Source organism: Podarcis raffonei, chromosome 3, assembly GCF_027172205.1.
Source record: "Podarcis raffonei isolate rPodRaf1 chromosome 3, rPodRaf1.pri, whole genome shotgun sequence".
Classification (NCBI taxonomy): Eukaryota; Metazoa; Chordata; class Lepidosauria; order Squamata; family Lacertidae; genus Podarcis; species Podarcis raffonei.
In genome coordinates, this window is record NC_070604.1 from 23,767,540 (window position 1) to 23,785,003 (window position 17,464).

The 17,464-nt window shown below is 39.8% G+C and overlaps 1 protein-coding gene across 2 annotated transcripts in view; it reads right to left on the minus strand.

Annotated features, from left to right (window-relative positions):
- The window catches only part of CSMD1 (CUB and Sushi multiple domains 1), a 949,519-nt gene that overhangs the window by 91,891 nt on the left and 840,164 nt on the right, over positions 1-17,464 (minus strand). For both annotated transcript variants that reach the window (XM_053380819.1, XM_053380818.1), the window contains exons 38-41: positions 8,793-8,911; positions 4,548-4,617; positions 2,963-3,079; positions 1,133-1,342 (exon numbers count right to left, since the gene is read on the minus strand). In XM_053380819.1, the coding sequence (XP_053236794.1) occupies positions 1,133-1,342; positions 2,963-3,079; positions 4,548-4,617; positions 8,793-8,911 (516 nt within the window). The remainder of the gene's footprint in view (positions 1-1,132; positions 1,343-2,962; positions 3,080-4,547; positions 4,618-8,792; positions 8,912-17,464) is intronic.

The following is a 17,464-nucleotide window of genomic DNA, read 5'->3' on the forward strand; positions in this document are numbered from 1 at the left end:
GTGAAAGGTAAAGGACCCCTGGACGGTTAAGTCCAGTCAAAGGTGGTGGAGTGAGCTCCTGTTGCTCTATCCCAGATCCTTCCAACTTAGCAGTTCGAAAGCACGCGAGTGCAAGTAAAGAAATAGGTACCCTGTGACAGGAAGGTAAACGCCATTTCCGTGCACTCTGGTTTCTGTCACGGTGTTCCGTTGCGCCAGAAGCGGTTTAGTCATGCTGGCCACATGACCTGTAAAGCTGTCTGTGGACAAATGCCGGCTCCCTCAGCCTGAAAGCAAGATGAGCGCCACGATTCCACTTAACCGTCCAGGGGTTCTTTACCTTTTTTACCCTTTACCTTTGTATACTGAAAGCACAGAAATACAACTAAAAGGCTAAAAACACAGCAAATGCAAAAAGAAGGACGAAAGGTCCCACTTCACTAAAAGAGGCTGTGATGCCATCCTTCAAATTAAGAGCCAAAAGCCTGGGAAATGAGAACACATAAGCTTTGACTTGGGACTCAGATGAGCTTAAAAATGTTTATTACATTTATTTCCATTCAAAACTTTCCCCAGTTACACACTTATCCTCCGAAAAATACTGTGGCTTTCTAACTATGTCCATACCAATACTGGCCACAATCCAGAGAAGGCTAAAAACACTCTAGTTTCCTTTCCAATCATTGGGCATTAAGCAAACTGCTAATAAATGAACACATCACAAAAACATATATTTCTAGCGTTGAGAATTATGAAATGTTTAATGGGACATTTATTTTCCAGACCAGTTCACATTTTAAATAAAATAATATAAATACAAAGCACCAAGGCAAAATGGAAAAACTGCCACAGAACAAATTCCAACATGCATAAACCCAACAAGCCCAAGGGAAGAAAAAAAGAGAAAGAGGTCTTCACCTGGCAATGAAAAGAAAACAGGTATAGAACCAGGAAAGCTTCCCCGGGGAGGAAATTCTACAGACAATGGGCCACAACAACAAAAGAGACTCGCTGGGAACCAGTCACCTGATGGCATGCAAACCTAAGAGAAGGGGCTAAGAATATGATCTTAACACTGTCAGATTTACATAGGAGAAGACAATTATATAAGTCCTCAAATTATAGAATTAAGGTTATGTCACCGGTTGCTCACCTTGATATACAAGTTTAAATCCTTGCCTATTTTCCGAGTGATCACTGTAAAAATGGATGAGAGTTTCATGCGTTGTGCTTAATAAAGATGGCGGGAGGTCTGTTCCACTGAACTGGCCGATCATAGAACTAGTGTGATATGGACCATTCTGGATTTCAAGGAAGTCATGGTTAGCTTCGGTAGAGAAGTTCAGAAACTGTATATGTGCCCCTGTAAGGGGAAAAAAGTAATAAAAATGATATTACCTAACAGTTCTGTTGTAACCACAGCATTGGGGCATGCTGCTCTGTAGAGTCCCCCCAACCACCAGAAATGGATTTCCAGGAGAGGTGTAAAACCACTGTTCCATGAGCAGAACTACGTAGTAATCAGAAAATGGAAGCTACGATGCAAGCTCATGTGTTTTGCAAATGGGATCCCTAATAAAAGCTGTCCAAGAGACAGATAATGTTGTAAAATATATATATAGCAAAAGGAATCTATATTGCAACATAGGTACCTTTTATAACCATACAGTTTCTATTATCCACAAAGTAATTAGTGTCTAACCTCTATCCAAATCCCTAAAATACAAGCAGGGCATTATTTTAAAAACAAGCTTAATTATTAAGAACCTGACATTATAGCTGGATTTATAATAACCAAACTGATTAATTTAACTAATTAGCTGAGCACATAATATTATCTTTACTTAGTGTATTATATTACATAAATCCATGTAAGGAAGGAAAGCTGTTAATACATAAAATAAATGAATATCTAGCTAAGTGTTCAACAACAGGCCAATTTTAATTAGCTAACAGTTCAGACCTATACAGGTCTACTAGAAGTAAGCCCTGTTTAATTGTACAAGGCTTACTGCCACAGCTACATGTGTATACAGCCAAAATCTCATAATTTGCCATTTTTTTTAATAGTGAGAAATTGTCTTTTTATTTTGTTCCAGACTCCTATCTTTCTTTCAATGGACTATTTATCTGCAAGAATCACACCATCCTAATTATTATCTATCCTAAGATGCTTTCCCTTAAAGACACAGCTACAATTTGCTAATGAGCCCAAGAAGGTTGTAAACAAGTTCTAGCTACCCATGAAATTATTTGGATAAGAAGCGTTTGGGACTTTTCAATCTAGTTTGTGATGATAAACATATAGCCTTATTATCTTCTCCTCATGAATAACGTATAGATTACCAGGAAACACATCTGAAGAAAAGGGAAAGGAATGCAAAGTGAGTAGCCTGGCCTCTTGTTAGAGGACTGAGAAAGGACAGATCAAATTGAGTTAGGTGTTAAGTGTTTTATTTCGAGCCACCATTCCAACTTAAAACTACTCAGAATGAGGCAGAGAGATTTCACAAACAATGCTTTTTTACTAAAAGTAAATGTTGGACCTGATCCATCCATTCCTCCCTACACTTAACATCAGACATGCAAACAACTCTCCCTGTATTGAGCCCTGCTGGTAGAATAGGGGGCGGTGACTGTGGAGGACTCCTGTATGAGAAAAAAGAAGTAGCAAGTGGGTGGAGAATAGATGGGGATTTCCAATTTCAATCATAAAACTGTTTTTTCTCTGGATAAAGCAACACACAAAAGCAGCGGCTATACTATTGTTATACTGTTCACCTTTCCACAATGTGCCCATGGCCAATGTACAATGTGCCAATGTATGAAGCCTATATAGATCTATCTATGTGTCTAGATAGACAGACAGACAAGAAGAAATATGTGGCAGTCATTGTTTTGGAAGTTAGGGAACTGCCAGAGAGATCAAAAATTCTATGGTTGAGCTGAAATGTATCATCATCATCATCATCAAGATTCTTACCATATCCAACAGGCAATAATATCTTCCACACGCAGCCCAGGTTACTGGGATAGTTTCCTGGGAACCCTGGGCTCAGTATCACTCCAGCCATATTTGTCAGTGTCCCACCACATTTGGCTATTGAAAATAAAATAATGCTATTATATTTCATGGTTTACTGAATGATGTATTACTTATGCAATGTTCATGTAACTGAAGAGCACTACATTTTACACTTGAACCAACACAGAGCACTACATTGTACACAGAAGGCTCTTATCTGAACAGGCTTCCCCATTCACTTTGACAGCTCTACACATGGATTCTTTTTCATGCAGAGGGCAGCATTTGACATTGAAGTTAATGGAGAAACCTCTGTAGGTAAAAAGTCTTCTTTGGGCAAGTCTGCTCCAGCAAGAAATCACTAACCACAGCATTCACCCATTGGTACGTCCAGGCATCATATGAAGTGTAGAATGACTCCTTATCAGTTTCACTTATAATACGGCAATCCATACATTACATTGACAGGTAAGAAAATATTATTCGTATGTTGCTTTATATTCTGAACACTGAAATTATACTGGTTTCTATTATTCAAGCATGACAAAGGGGTGATTTAATTATTTCTCTCTTTTTTGCATTAATCTGCACATTTTGTTTTAAATTATTCAGCTCACATACATGAGATAATGGTTCAAATATCACCTTAGGCACAAGGTTATCTTAGGCAAATCACCAACACTGTCAAAATCTCCACATGTCTTCTGCAATATGTGGACGGTAATACTAGCTCAATCAATTATATGGTGTTCTATACCAGGGGTGAGGACATGGGTGGCGCTGAAGTCTAAACCACTGAGCCTCTTGGGTTTGCCGATCAGAAGGTTGGCGGTTCGAATCCCTGCAACGGGGTGAGCTCCCGTTGTTCGGTCCCAGCTCCTGCAAACCTAGCAGTTCGAAAGCACGCCAGTTCAAGTAGATAAATAGGTACCACTCCGGCGGGAAGGTAGACAGCGTTTCTGTGCACTGCTCTGGTTTCACCAGAAGCAGTTTAGTCATGCTGGACACATGACCCAGAAAAACTGTCTGCGGACAAACACTGGCTCCCTTGGCCAGTAAAGCGAGATGAGCGCCGCAACCCCAGAGTGGTTCGCGACTGGACTTAACTGTCAGGGGTCCTTTATCTTTTTTTATACCAGGGGAGGCTGGACTATGGTGCACTGGATGTTGTTGAACTACAACTCCCATCATCCCTGGCCAATGAGCCATGCTGCCTCAGGATTCTGAGAGTTTTCATTCAGCAGCAGGTTCTATGAATCAATACGTTAATTCACATTTTAATTCAACAGAGGAAGGTGTACTAAATAAAAAGCATGTATATGAAAGGGAAAGTCGAGACATGAGAAAAGGAGAAACCATTCCCTTAATTCTGGATAATCAGGGTCAATGGTTCGTGGGTACCATCTGATAGGTGTAAAAGCGACATTTTCCAGTCAAACGGGCTTGAAATCAGCAGATACAAACTGCAGCTGGTAATTAACACTTTGGTTTTGTACTTATGTCATTCTTAATAACACATGGTTCAAAAAGTATGCACGCATACCTATACATAGAGGAGAAGGGTAGTTCCAACGGCGAACTGTTCCAGGCATACAAGAAATATGAGAGCGCCCCTAAAATAAAATAAAAAATAATGATTCATCATTGTCCTCTGTTTCTCCAGCTTTCCCCTGGCAATTTAGCATAATTATTCTAAGGAGAAAACACCAGCGTTGCTAGTGAAATCCTTTTGCCAATTACTCTCCCCCTGCACTTTACTACCCATGACAGTTTTCTAATTAAGGTTAAACAAAAGACTACTGCAATAATTAGAATTCCTTTTAAAATGGGAAATGAGTTGTGCCACATGTCTTAAGAAACTGTTTCAAAACCACTGTTCTGAACTCAATTATTGCATAGGTTTGCAGAGCAATGTAACATCCTCATTTGCATTCTTCACCATGCTACCAAAGGACGGGATTTATTTCAAGATCAGACAATGGTTCGGTGTAGAAAGGAATTTTTTAAAAGACTGCTCTCCCTTTTTTCAGTGGAGAACGCAGAACAGGATTGTGCCATAATGTCTTAACTATACTGCCCAATCAATGTAATGTACATGGTTTCAATTCCAGAATTAGTGAAATCATAATGAAATCTCTCTCGTCACATTGATACAGAGAATGCGGAATTAAATCAAATGTAATCTATACCCAAGTTATTCTCAATATGGATAAACTTTCAAAAGAACACGTGTGTTGTGGCTGCAATCCAACAGTTAGCTCAACTCTCCTTCCTAGGAGCTGAACTAGATGACCTGCAGCTCCAGAATTCCGTGATTCTATGAACCAAAACCCATTGAGATAAACAGGAATGCCAGCTTGGCCCTATGACCATAGGTGCCATGAAGCGTGCATGGTCCTGGCACGGAAATTTGGGTGCTCATGTACCCAGGGTCCCAGGGCATTGGCACCTATGGAGATAAATGCATATAAGTTTGTCACATTCCTTGTTGGGTTGTGGTTAGTCTGCCAAAAATGTTACAAACTGTGGCTACAGATTGCATATTTCACAGGGTTTCAGCCACAGAAAAACATACGCAGTTGGGCTCACAAAAGCAGACTTCCCTGACTCCTCCTTTCCACCCCAAGGGTTGGGAGTGGGTTTGAAGAGGAAGGGAGGAAGGGATGGGTTCATGGAGAGAGGGAACTACCACTGTTCCATTTCATTGGATGATCTCATGTTCTGCTATTGTGAGAGAAGGATGAAAAGTATTTCTATCCACAGCATGCATATTTTTATCCATCTCTTTCAAATCCTAGAATGCCTAGATTCTTTCTTTCTTAACAAAGAAAAAAAATAATAATATCTACTGTTCCTCATAGGGGAGTTGTATTCCTGTACTATCTCCACTGTAACTCTATTTTTAATCCCAGTGTGCTTATTATTAGGGTGGCTACCAATCAAATAGTTTAGAAATACACCATCATATTTAGGGGCCCCTGCAAACATTCTTTTCGTTGCTCATTCATGCTGATTTGATTTATTGTGTTTCCTTATCTGCCCTTCACCACATAGTCCCCAGGTGGGTTACGACAATAAAAAATATACAATTATAATAAATTATTTGAGCTCATGCTATCAGAGAAGCAGCCATGTCTGATCTCATTGTCAATACCCTTTGTGCATGTAAAAAAAAAAAAGGTTGGTGGTGGTCAAATGGCTTGATTTCCAGACAGTGCATATTCTGTATCCTCCTTCTGGAACTCCTAAGTTTTCATAGCACTAATCTTCTCTGTGTGTTTTCCCCTCCTGCTTTTGTAGCGCTACAACGCTTTCGAAAAGTGATAATGTGGCCATATCGGGGAAATGTCACAGAACAACTAATAAAGCAGAATAAATCCACCGTTAATGTATCATTATTGTGTTCAGAACATGTTGCTGGATACATCCACAGTAAAACAATCTAACTCTTGTGATGACAACATTGAAACAAGTGTCATATTCTAGTGAAGCCCATTGTCAAGGTCTAAGGCTAGCCCTGTGTTTTCCCAAGATGACATAGGATGAAGTACAATGTAGTACTAATATATAACCAAGTGCTTGACAAAGCAATGCAGTAGTAGTCCTTTAGGTGCCAGGCAATAAATTTCCTCCACAACCAAGCCTTTGGCTTTTACCTATCTGCAGCCTTTTAGAAGTGGGCAGGATGTTTTCCACCTTGGTCTTAATGTATCTCTGTGGGGGTTCTGTCTGATTGTCTGGTTGGTTGTAAGTCACCTTAGGTTGTGCTGAGAAATACTAACAAATTTAATAAATACATAAATAGTAGTATTGCTGTGGACATTGATTATTTATTGTATAATGCCATTCCTAACCCCTTCTCCTTGTTGACTTTCAGTGGTCTAATTTTAGATTACAGTCATACCTTGGTTTTTGAACAGCTTAGTTCTTGAACGTTTTGGCTCCTGAACGCTGCAAACCCAGAAGTGAGTGTTCCAGTTTGTGAACTATTTTTGGAAGCTGAACGTCCTATGGGTCTTCCTGCAGCCAATCAGAAGCCGCACTTTGATTTTTGAAAGGTTTGGAAGTTAAATGGACTTCCAGAACTGATTCTGTTCAACTTCCAAAGTACGACTGTATATTTTATATTCATACTTATGGCAAAAATGTATATATTCTGGTAGCTACGATATATGTTTGTCCACTGGTGACTTGTCAGTGTAGGCTGATGTGTTTAAAACATACGCATTGCCCAAAGAAAGGCAGTCAGAAACACTGTGACAGAGAACTCACTTGAACTTTGGCATGTGCAAACTATTTATTTAGATTTCAGCAAAAGAAGACCAAATGTAATATTGCAGTCTGCATTCTAGTGTTTAGCAGCACTGATGCTAGCTCAGAATCTATGCCTCAGTGAGATTTTTGCACTAAGAAAGGTCATACATTTATTTATAAATCAAGGAAGACTGCATTAATATATTCTCACATTATCATAATATGGCAATTACCAGTAAGAAAAGCAAAACCACAGACTGCAAAAAAGGTCTGATTAGGCATGTAAGGCTTTAAAAAGAGAAAAGAAACCCTGGCAGAGAAGCAGGTATATAAATGGAAAATCAACTCTATTTTACCTTTCAAGATAGGCCCATTATGCAAGCAAAACTAATTTTATTATGAATGACTTTTTTATTTGCTTTGCAGAAGGACCAATAGAAAAGAAAAAATATCTAAGAATAATCAGAATTAATAATGAAAAAGGAACAGGGAGGAAGATACCAAGGAAAATTAAATGAAGCCACAACTTCCAAGTGTCCATTGAAAAAGAAAGAGATGTACAGAGGCAGGCAAACATGTCTGAAACAATAGTTGTCTGACAGTTTACTGTCATATTTGGAGATGGATCATAACCCAGCGGCAGAGAAAAAGATTTGCTCACAAAAGGTCCCAGTTTTAATTGCTGGCATCAGCCCCAGTAGATGGTATGAAAGGCCTTTGCCTTCAACACTGGAGAGTGACTGTTACTCAGAGTAAGACAGTACTGGGCTAGATGGTTATGACCTGATACAGGGCATGTTCCTTTCCTGCAGAGTGTATTAAATTGAATGCAAAACATATACTCCTAATCCAGAGAAAATTAGCAACAGTTAAATTAATAGGAATTCTGGTTATTTCTGAGTATCATGTCCAATTGATTTCTGTTAGCTATATCACTTCATATAAAAGAGTTGCAGGTATTGTAGTCTCAGAAAATATGAAAGAGAAAATTGCTGATGTTCCTCTGGTGGAGCAAATTTTTGTTGATGAGAGAGATGGGGAAAATATGCCAAGTTTTGACTTTATGCAGTTCTCTTCAGCATGCAGAGTGAAAAAGCAACCATCACTTATTTATCCTGATCCTTTTCATATGAGACAAAGAGCTGAAAATATTTCAAGAGGATACCTTTTCTTCACCAAAAGAATTTGATCTAGCAGAAGATATTAGTAAAGTACTGCGGACTCCATGTTTGTTTGTTTTCAAAAGCTAAGCCATGGACTCTTTGCTTTTGAAAGATTTGATATCTCTATGGTAGTTTTGGTCATGTGAATGGTGCCACAGATCCCCTGGGTAGATTACACAGACACCTTGGGGTCTGAGGACCCCAGCTGGGAGCCACTGCCTTAGGAGATGTAAGTTGTGGGAGCAAGAACTGACAAAAATCACTCTCACCATGGAAGCACCCATGTTTTGGGTTTCTGCTCTATTCAATTATGAATCCAGCCCAATATGTTAGAACAGCAACTATACCATTTCAAAAGAAAATGCAAGTACCTGTAATGTGTATCCTGGCTCACACTGAAATGACAAAACATCATTCACCATATATCTATCGCCCATTTTGAATCCATTGCTAGGAATTACTGGTTCTGGGCAGGCAGCAAGGCCTACAGCTAAAACAAAATAAAGGGGGGAAATGGAACAAAACATATTAAAATATTCATGTTGTTTTGAAGTTTTATTACTTTTTTTGTTCTTTAGCATATAACATGATCTAATCAATTCACAAAATTAAAAAGACGTTAAAGTCCCTGACTTTAGCATGCCATAATCTAAGTGAACACAAGGGAAGAAATGATAGCAGCAGGACAGAAAGGAAGAACAGTTCAATATAAATACACAAACAGATACATAAAGCCATCAATAGTATGTATGTGTGTATATATTGCACAGAGAGAGACATATACACACACAGTCACACACAGAGGCGTGTATATACATATGAAACAACGGTAATAGGTCACATTTTATATATTCGCTGTTGAGTAAAATTAGCTTCAAAATATAATGGTGTGGCAAATCTAGAAATTCATTCACACTCACAGAAGGAATTCATGTTCAATAATGCACACTGCAAGTGTGTGTGTGTGTGTGTGTGTGTGTGTGTACACATGCATGTGCAAGTCTCTTGAACAGGACATAGTGTGGCATGAAGATGTCTTACTGAAGAATTAGGGGGGCTTAAAGGAAAAGGTTGGCAGAGCTCTATCTGCCATGCTGCAGAGCCGGAGACAAGGTATTCTTTAGACCACATGCTTTACATGCTGTAGTTCTCATTCACAGCTTATGAATATCAAGTACTGTTTTCAAGGGTAGCATGCCTCTCTTGTACAGGAAATTGCTTACTGCATGCTCTTCACAGGTCAGCTAACTCTTTTGGCATAGGACATAAAACTCATTAATGTCAATACTGATCACCCTCCCAGTGATCTCATCCCAGTTCCTGCTTGTTAAATACTTTTGCCATTCCAGCTCTGGCACGAGACATACATCCAGGCACGTCATTAGAGTGACCTCCAATATTTTCCAGGCATCACTGCCATCAATGACAAGAAAGCTCACAGCACTATAATCTAGTTAACATTTCTGAAAGTATATTAGCATTCATTACACGACACTGTCAACTAACCAAAATAAAATTCCCTAGGCTGTTTGATCCAGTCTCAAAAAAGCTTTGCTTCTTATGTTTCACAAAAAAGAAATGTGATATATATTAGTGTGTGATACACACACACACACACACACACACACACAGATGTATAATTAAATATTGCTCTTAATTTCTATGAAGTCTCAGTTTGCAGCGAATAGCCTTATTCCTTGGCATAGAGAACAAATTCTGTGCAAGTATGAGAATTAACTCATGAACGTGAACAGAAATAAACCCTTAATAAATGTGAAATGAAATTGTGATCCAATACGTTTCCACGGGGGAGTTCAAAACAAATAAAAAGTATTGGGGGAGAAAAACACCACATCTGTACTACATACCACTTGTTAGACTTGAGCTATAAGCCCTACTTAATTTTTTTTTTAAAAAAAAGATAGAGAAGGAAATATACATTTATAGAGCAATTTAGAGCATTTATAGAGCAAACGAGTGAGAATCAGAGTAGAGGAACCACGGCCATACTCAAAGTTCTGCCAGCTTGAACCAGTTAAGACAAAAAGTGGAAGGGGGGGTTGTTTGTTTGTTTTGCTGTACGAGCTCCAGGACCCAGATGTTCTAGAGAACGGAATGGGCCAGCCCTGTTCTGCCGCATCCCTGTAACCCCCTTTTCCAGGTAGTAGGAGTTTATTCACTGTCCTGGGGGCGGGGCTGCAGCAAAAAGCCTCTGGTGAAAGCTAGCAGACCAAAACATCCAACACCATAGACTGGAGGTTAGAAATACTGCCTTAGAACTGATTCGGAATCCACTGAAACGTAATGCTTCCCTGACTCAATTCTTCTTCACAGAGAAACCACGCAACCCTTGATTTTACACCTGTATATCTCTGCCAAGAACACAACATTTATTGCCAAAAGTTAGAGTTTATAATAATTATGTCTTATCTAAGTATTCACCTGTCATTCAAGCCACTGGAACTGTGGCTGAGGTTTAAATTATATCTTATTTTCACCATCCAGTATCCCAGTGAAAAAGGAGCAGAGATATGTCTCTCAGCACTTTATTTATATAATAGAATAAAGTGGATCAGAAATAACAGTGTGCACTAAGCAGCTGGGCCTGCATCAAGAAGATAAGACTCTGAAAAGCTAGAATCAGCTGTTTGTGGGGGAAAGGGGGTTCATGGGGGAACTAAATCCAGTCCCAACTCCCCTACTGAAAAAAAGATAATACACAGGATTTTCTGATTTATTTAAGAATTAGGCATACACTAGTCCAGCTCTTGGATCAGAACAGGGAACCTGGTGTACAAATTATTCACGTGTTCGATCCTCCATCCAGCTAGGGGAATACATGCAGGAAGCCTTAGGTGGCAGAGGGGAGGTCATACCGTCTGGCAAGCAGAAATATTACTTTGAATTCTTCCCATTGTCTTCATTGTTTTCAAAGATGGCACATCCAGCCACCTCCAGTACACATCTGGTCCCTTGGAAACAGGCAAGTATCCTGGTGTGTAGGAGGGCAGAAATACCTGGATGGTGGAAGCCGAGATTGTCTGTCTTGCCTCTCCCACCCTGCAGGTATCTATTAATTTGAGAGTACTTGGGACAGAACCACAAAGCTTGGGAAAGAGACTGTGGCGCCAAGATCTGCAGCAGCACCAACTCAAAATTATTTTAATTCTAAGTCTACGGAGCAGATGGCACTTACCTCTATTCAGAAGTTTAATGGTAAGAATAAGCACTTTAAATTTAACCTTGAAACAAACTAGTAACCAGTGTAGACAGTACAATATCAGTGATATGTTCTGTCCTAACATCCTTGATTTTGGTGTACAACTTCCAACATTCCTCACCATTGGCTATGTTGGCTGGGGACATTGATGGAGATGTAGTCTAAGAACATCTGAAGGGCCCTGTACAGTATTGGCTACTCCTGTTCCGGACCAACTAATGTTTCTGAACTGTCTTCAAAGACAGTCCCTCTTACAGTACATTAGAATAATGTAATAGTGAATTGCCTAGGGCTTTCAATGGTTGGCCAGTGTAGCTTCACAGGAAAAGAGGGTGGCAGATATCCCAGATGAATGCACTCCTGGCTGCTGCTGGCACCTAGTCTTATAGTAAATGTAAAAGGTAAAGGACCCCTGGGCAGTTAAGTGCAGTCAAAGGTGCCAATGGGGTGTGGCGCTCATCTCACTTTTCACGCCAGGGAGCCGGCGTTTGTCCGCAGACTGCTTTCCGGGTCATGTAGCCAGCATGACTAAACTGCTTCTGGCACACGAAAAACCGTGATTCCAGAGCACACAGAAACACTGTTTACCTTCATGTTGCAGTGGTACCTATTTATCTACTTGCACTGGTATGCTTTCAAACTGCTAGGTTGGCAGAAGCTGGGGCACAACAATGGGAGCTCACCATTGACAATGAGGACAGTGGGGGGACAGCGATAACAAATCAAGGGTGTGGCAAGAAGTTCAAGAGGCAGTGTGAAGAAAGAAGACTAAAACCGCAAATATAGACTTGGGTGTTTAAAATCACCTTGATAACACTCCTTAATGCGTTCTGAACTTGCACAATTCCCTTTCTGTAAAGTCAACATCAGAATGACGGGTAAGATTTCCTCTTGCTGTCCAACAGGGACAGTCAATACTGCTATGGTTGGCAATTACTTTTTCTCAAAGGAATACTCAAACAGGTAAGGAGAAAGGAAGATCAATGTATCAATAACAGAAGCCAGAGGTAGGCTATTACTACCTTCCTTCCCTGCATACAGGATCTAGGAGATTTTAATAGATTCCTTTGATTGCCACTGTGAGCTGGAAATATCTTCTTCTGTTTTTTTAAAAAAATGATATTTATTACTTTCCCAGCAATTTAAACACTACAAAAGAAAAAAAAGTTAAACAAAAAAATACAATACAAAAACAAAAACACTACATAACACTAACACTAGGACATTAAACCAACAAAACAAAACAAATTAAAACACACAAACAATTTCCATATCTTATCTTTCATTCACTTGTTTCAACGACCTCCTCACACCTCCCTTTTTGTATTCCACTTCAGTTAATTGTTTCAGCAATTCCTTTCCATCTTCTTCTGATTTCTGTCCTGTAATTATCTTAACATATTCTAACCTTATTTTCCCTTTAATACACAAATGATCTATTTGTACTTAGTTCCTTATAACATTTCTACTAAAGCCATATAACTTCATTCCAACATTTTTCTAACATTCATTAATTTTACAATATTTCTGTAAATAGTCTTTAAACTTTTTCCAGTATTCTTCCACCGACTCTTCTCCCTGGTCTCGGATTCTGCCAGTCATTTCCGCCAGTTCCATATATCCATCTTGTTCCAGAATTCCCCAATATTTCGGCCATTTGGCCTCCATATTGAGCTTTTTCTGCGCCTTCGCTTCCATTGGTGACAACAAATGATTTTATTCCTTCTCAGCAGGGCAACCAAATCTCCATAGTTGGGCCTAAGATCCAAGAGGTATTTCAGGACGTCTTTAAAAATTTCCACTCTTGACTGTTGTAATTCTAAGTTCTTCTGGTAGTGCCAACCCAATATTCTGTCTCTCTCTTCTTTGGTTCGAAGGGTGATGAAGCAATCTCTTATTCTATTCTTCTCTTTTTTCCCTCCTCTTCCAAGTCTGAAGGCCCTCACAATTCTAAGCTCTTCTCGACCCAAATCCAAGTCCCAAAAGTTAGCAAGTTCCTGCATGAGAAAGTCTATCAAACTTTCCTTCTCCAATTCAGGTAAGGCTCTGTTCCTTAGATTCGCCTGTTTTTCTTTGAATTCCATCACAGCAAGCGTCAACTTATGGTCATCAAGTTGCCTCTGTAGGGCTGGGACTCTCTCTCTCTCCAGTTGTGTTACTTTACATTCCACAGCAACAGCTTTTTCCCTGGCTTCCTCCGCAGACTGCCGTTTCAAAGTAGATTCCTGTATCAATTTCTGAATGGTTTCTGTGTTGGTATTCACCTTTTGTCCCAGATTATTTATACTTTCTGTATTTAAATCAATTTTAGTGGTTGCCACATCCACTTTCTTGTTAAGCTGTTCCAATGAATCATTTATCTTACTTAATGCCACCGCTAAGGCCTCTTCTGTTGACATTCCTCTTGATTTAGAATGTGCTGGTGCAGCAGCAGAAGAAACAGGGGAGCCTGATGTTGAGGCTCTCCTAAGTTGCTGCCAAGTCTTCCCAGACCTTAGTGTTTTTTCAGGAATTAACTGGTCCGTTTTTCCCTTTCCATTCACCATAATACTTAAAAGATTCAAGGTCAGTCCCAGAGTCACACAGTTTTTTATCTTGCAGCTGGAAATTCTCCTAGCCCAACACTTGTAACAGTTTCAAAAGCTTCCTCTAGGGGGAAACAGTTTCTATTATAATAATCCGTAATGTCCCCTTTTAAGCACAGTTCAACCAATAAAGTTAGTTTTGATTTTCAGTTACTTTTACTCCTTTTTAAGAGCAGACGGAGACAGTAGAGACAATGTATTTCTCTTACTTAGCTAGCTGTCAATGAACGTTCTAATCACTGTCAATGAACATTCCAATGTCAGTCCAGCTAACAGCCCGTTTCCCGGGTCGGAGCGGTGGTATTTTGACTCTCTTCGCTCTCTCCTGCAGGCATACTCAGTCCAAAACTCCCCCCCTCTTCTCCTGCCTCCAAGGGGGGTTTTATGTTTTATACCGATGGAAATTTAGTCCTTTACAGTAGGCTTTCCAAGACTTCAGCTTGCAGCCTCATTGCTTCAGTCTATTTACAAAAGGGGAAGGCGGACTTCCTGTTTTGAACCTCCCCGTTTCGATGCCAATTTAAACTTTTAAAAATCCAATTCCCCTTCTTCAGCTCTACTCACGGGTAGTTACTTTAAAATCAAATTGTCCACAGGAAAAAGTCAGCGCTCTCCGGCAACAGCTATGCGGCTTCGCTCCGTGGAAGAAGCAGTCGATTTGAAGCACCACGCTGCTCACCCCATGTCGCTCCGGATCCCCGAAACCAGGTTTCCCCGCGAGTAGGGGAGGCGCAAAAGGTGCCCGCCGAATCCCACGCTCACAGGCTTCACCCGCCTGTGATTTTTAACGAGTCTCCGCCTTCGCAGTGGCGGCCAGACCCAGATTCCCACGGGGCAAATTCCTCCCGATCAGAGGAATTCCGCCATTACCGGAGGCGCCAACCCGGAAGTCTGGAAATATCTTCTTCTGTCATGATTGTCTACATCACTAATCCTGGCATGCGTTTCCATACATAATGCAGCACAAAGTTAAGAATCCCAATGATTGGGGAGTTAACTTGACCCAGTAAAATCTGAATAACAAGTTCATGTTTCCAACAGCATGCCCTAATGTAGAAATTTTTGTCATGTCCATTTCAACTGGGGTTTAGACCTGCTTTTAGCACAGAAACTGCTTTGGTTGTCCCGTATGATGACCTCTGTTGGGAAAGAGACAGGGGAAATATGTCCTTGTTAATTCTCCTTGACCTCTCAGCAGCTTTCAATACCATCAACCAAGTTATCCTTCTGGAGCGGCTGTCCAAGTTAGGGGTGGGTGGCACCACTTTGTGGTAGTTGTGGTCCTACTTGGATAGTCATTTCTAGAGGGTGATGCTTGGGGGTGTGCTGCCCCATGGAGCATTCAATATGAGGTTGCTCAGGATTCGAGTCTCCCCCTCTCCAACTGCTGTTTAACATCTATATGAAACTGCTGAGTGGGGTCATCTGGAGCTTTGGAGTATGTTGTCAGCAATATGGTGATGACACACAGTTCTTCTTCTTCTTCTTCACATCTGCAGGTGTGGCAGTGGATATGCTAGACCATTGTCTAGGGTGGCCATATTTAAAAAAATGAAAATCCGGACACAAAACTTATTTGTGGCCATAGTTTATTCAGGACATAGATATAAGTTACGTACAGTACTTTGGGGGGCGCGCAGGGGTACGCATACCCCTAAACATTTTGTGAATCTAGGTTTGGCCTCATTGAGGGCCAGTATTTCATTATGAGTAGGAAAATGAGAGTACCCCTAAACGTTATTGTTGTTTTTAAGAAAAAAAAGCACTGGTTATGCAGCATGTGTATGGAGTATGAAAACAGATTGGGGACACTCGTGTTAACAAACTTGCTTTGGAGCTAGGGAGGGAGTAAAAAGATAATGCTGTCTTATTGCCATCAGAATGCAATTTTACCCATACTGCAGTTGGCACTCCTTAAGTATTTAGTCCTTGAAATTGAAACTTGTTTAAGAAACAGATAGATAAAAAAGCACTTAACATACAACTTGTAGCACAATCATGTACAGCTGAAGTACATGTAAAAGTTGTTTACAGGCCAGGAACAACTACAGTATAGGTACTACATGAATTTTTGCTAGAAATTGAGAGATTCTTATACTACTTGTTTTGAACTAGTTAAAAGCAGATAAAATTTTGGAAATGTATTAGAAAGCTAGATTTAAAGTCACATTTTGTGTGTGAATTCTTGGTTTCCTCAATCAGATCATTTTGTTTTTATGACTGATGAAAATTTGAGAATAACTTTAATGAACTCCTTGTAGAGTTTGTTGCTCTTTTGACTCAAGAATTTAATTAATTCTTCCATTAATCTAAATGGGCTTTTTTTATAGCTAATGATTCCTTGTAGCACAGAAAATAACCTGATGATATGGCTAATTTCTTCCATAAAACAATAGCTGTCAATCAAAACTAGCACTAAAGGCAGCATCATTATTGCAATCAATCCGAGACTGAATTATTGCATAAAACAAAAATGCAATATTCTTTCCTCTTCCCCCTCACCATTTTGAGACAATGAACATCACACTGTGTTTACATTACAAACCCGTGGGTCTTAAAAACTGGTGTCACAGTGTAGCTAGGGGTGTGCAATCTGATTAAAATACCAATGCACATAGAATGTATGCCTTTACTATGGGTAAATAAAGATTCTAGGTGTGCCTTTGGCAAACTCTAAGCCATAGTCATTCATCTGAAACATAAAAAGACTTGTACTGCTATGCCTAGCAAATCAGGCTATTATCAATTCTCTTCTTCTTCAAAGACAGTTTCCCCATCTGTTCACTGATATCATATGTCCATTTCGTATTTTGTTTTTCTTACCCAAAATATGGGTGTGCTCAATTTACAGGAAGGCCAGAGTAAGAGCCTTCAGCTGTACAGTGGGAAACATCAGGATATTCCAGTGCTTTGTGTAAGGGTGACTCTTGCTGGATTTGGGGTGACTGTACATGTATTTAATAAATACAACAAACCATTTTGCATTTGAAAGAAAAAGGTTTAAGCATCTGAAATAGGTTTTGTTAAAATGCTACTGAAACGCACCTATCTCTTAAGCAGCAACCTAATATCTTAATATAAGATAAAGAATGGAAAGAGGTAGTTGCACATTCAGAATAAAGAAGTGGGAATCCTAGCAATGATCTTCTAGACCCACAGCTTCATTAACTTTACAACAAAGGAGATACACTGTGGATCAAACCATACAGGTATTTTTCAAGGTAGGAGATTGGCAGGA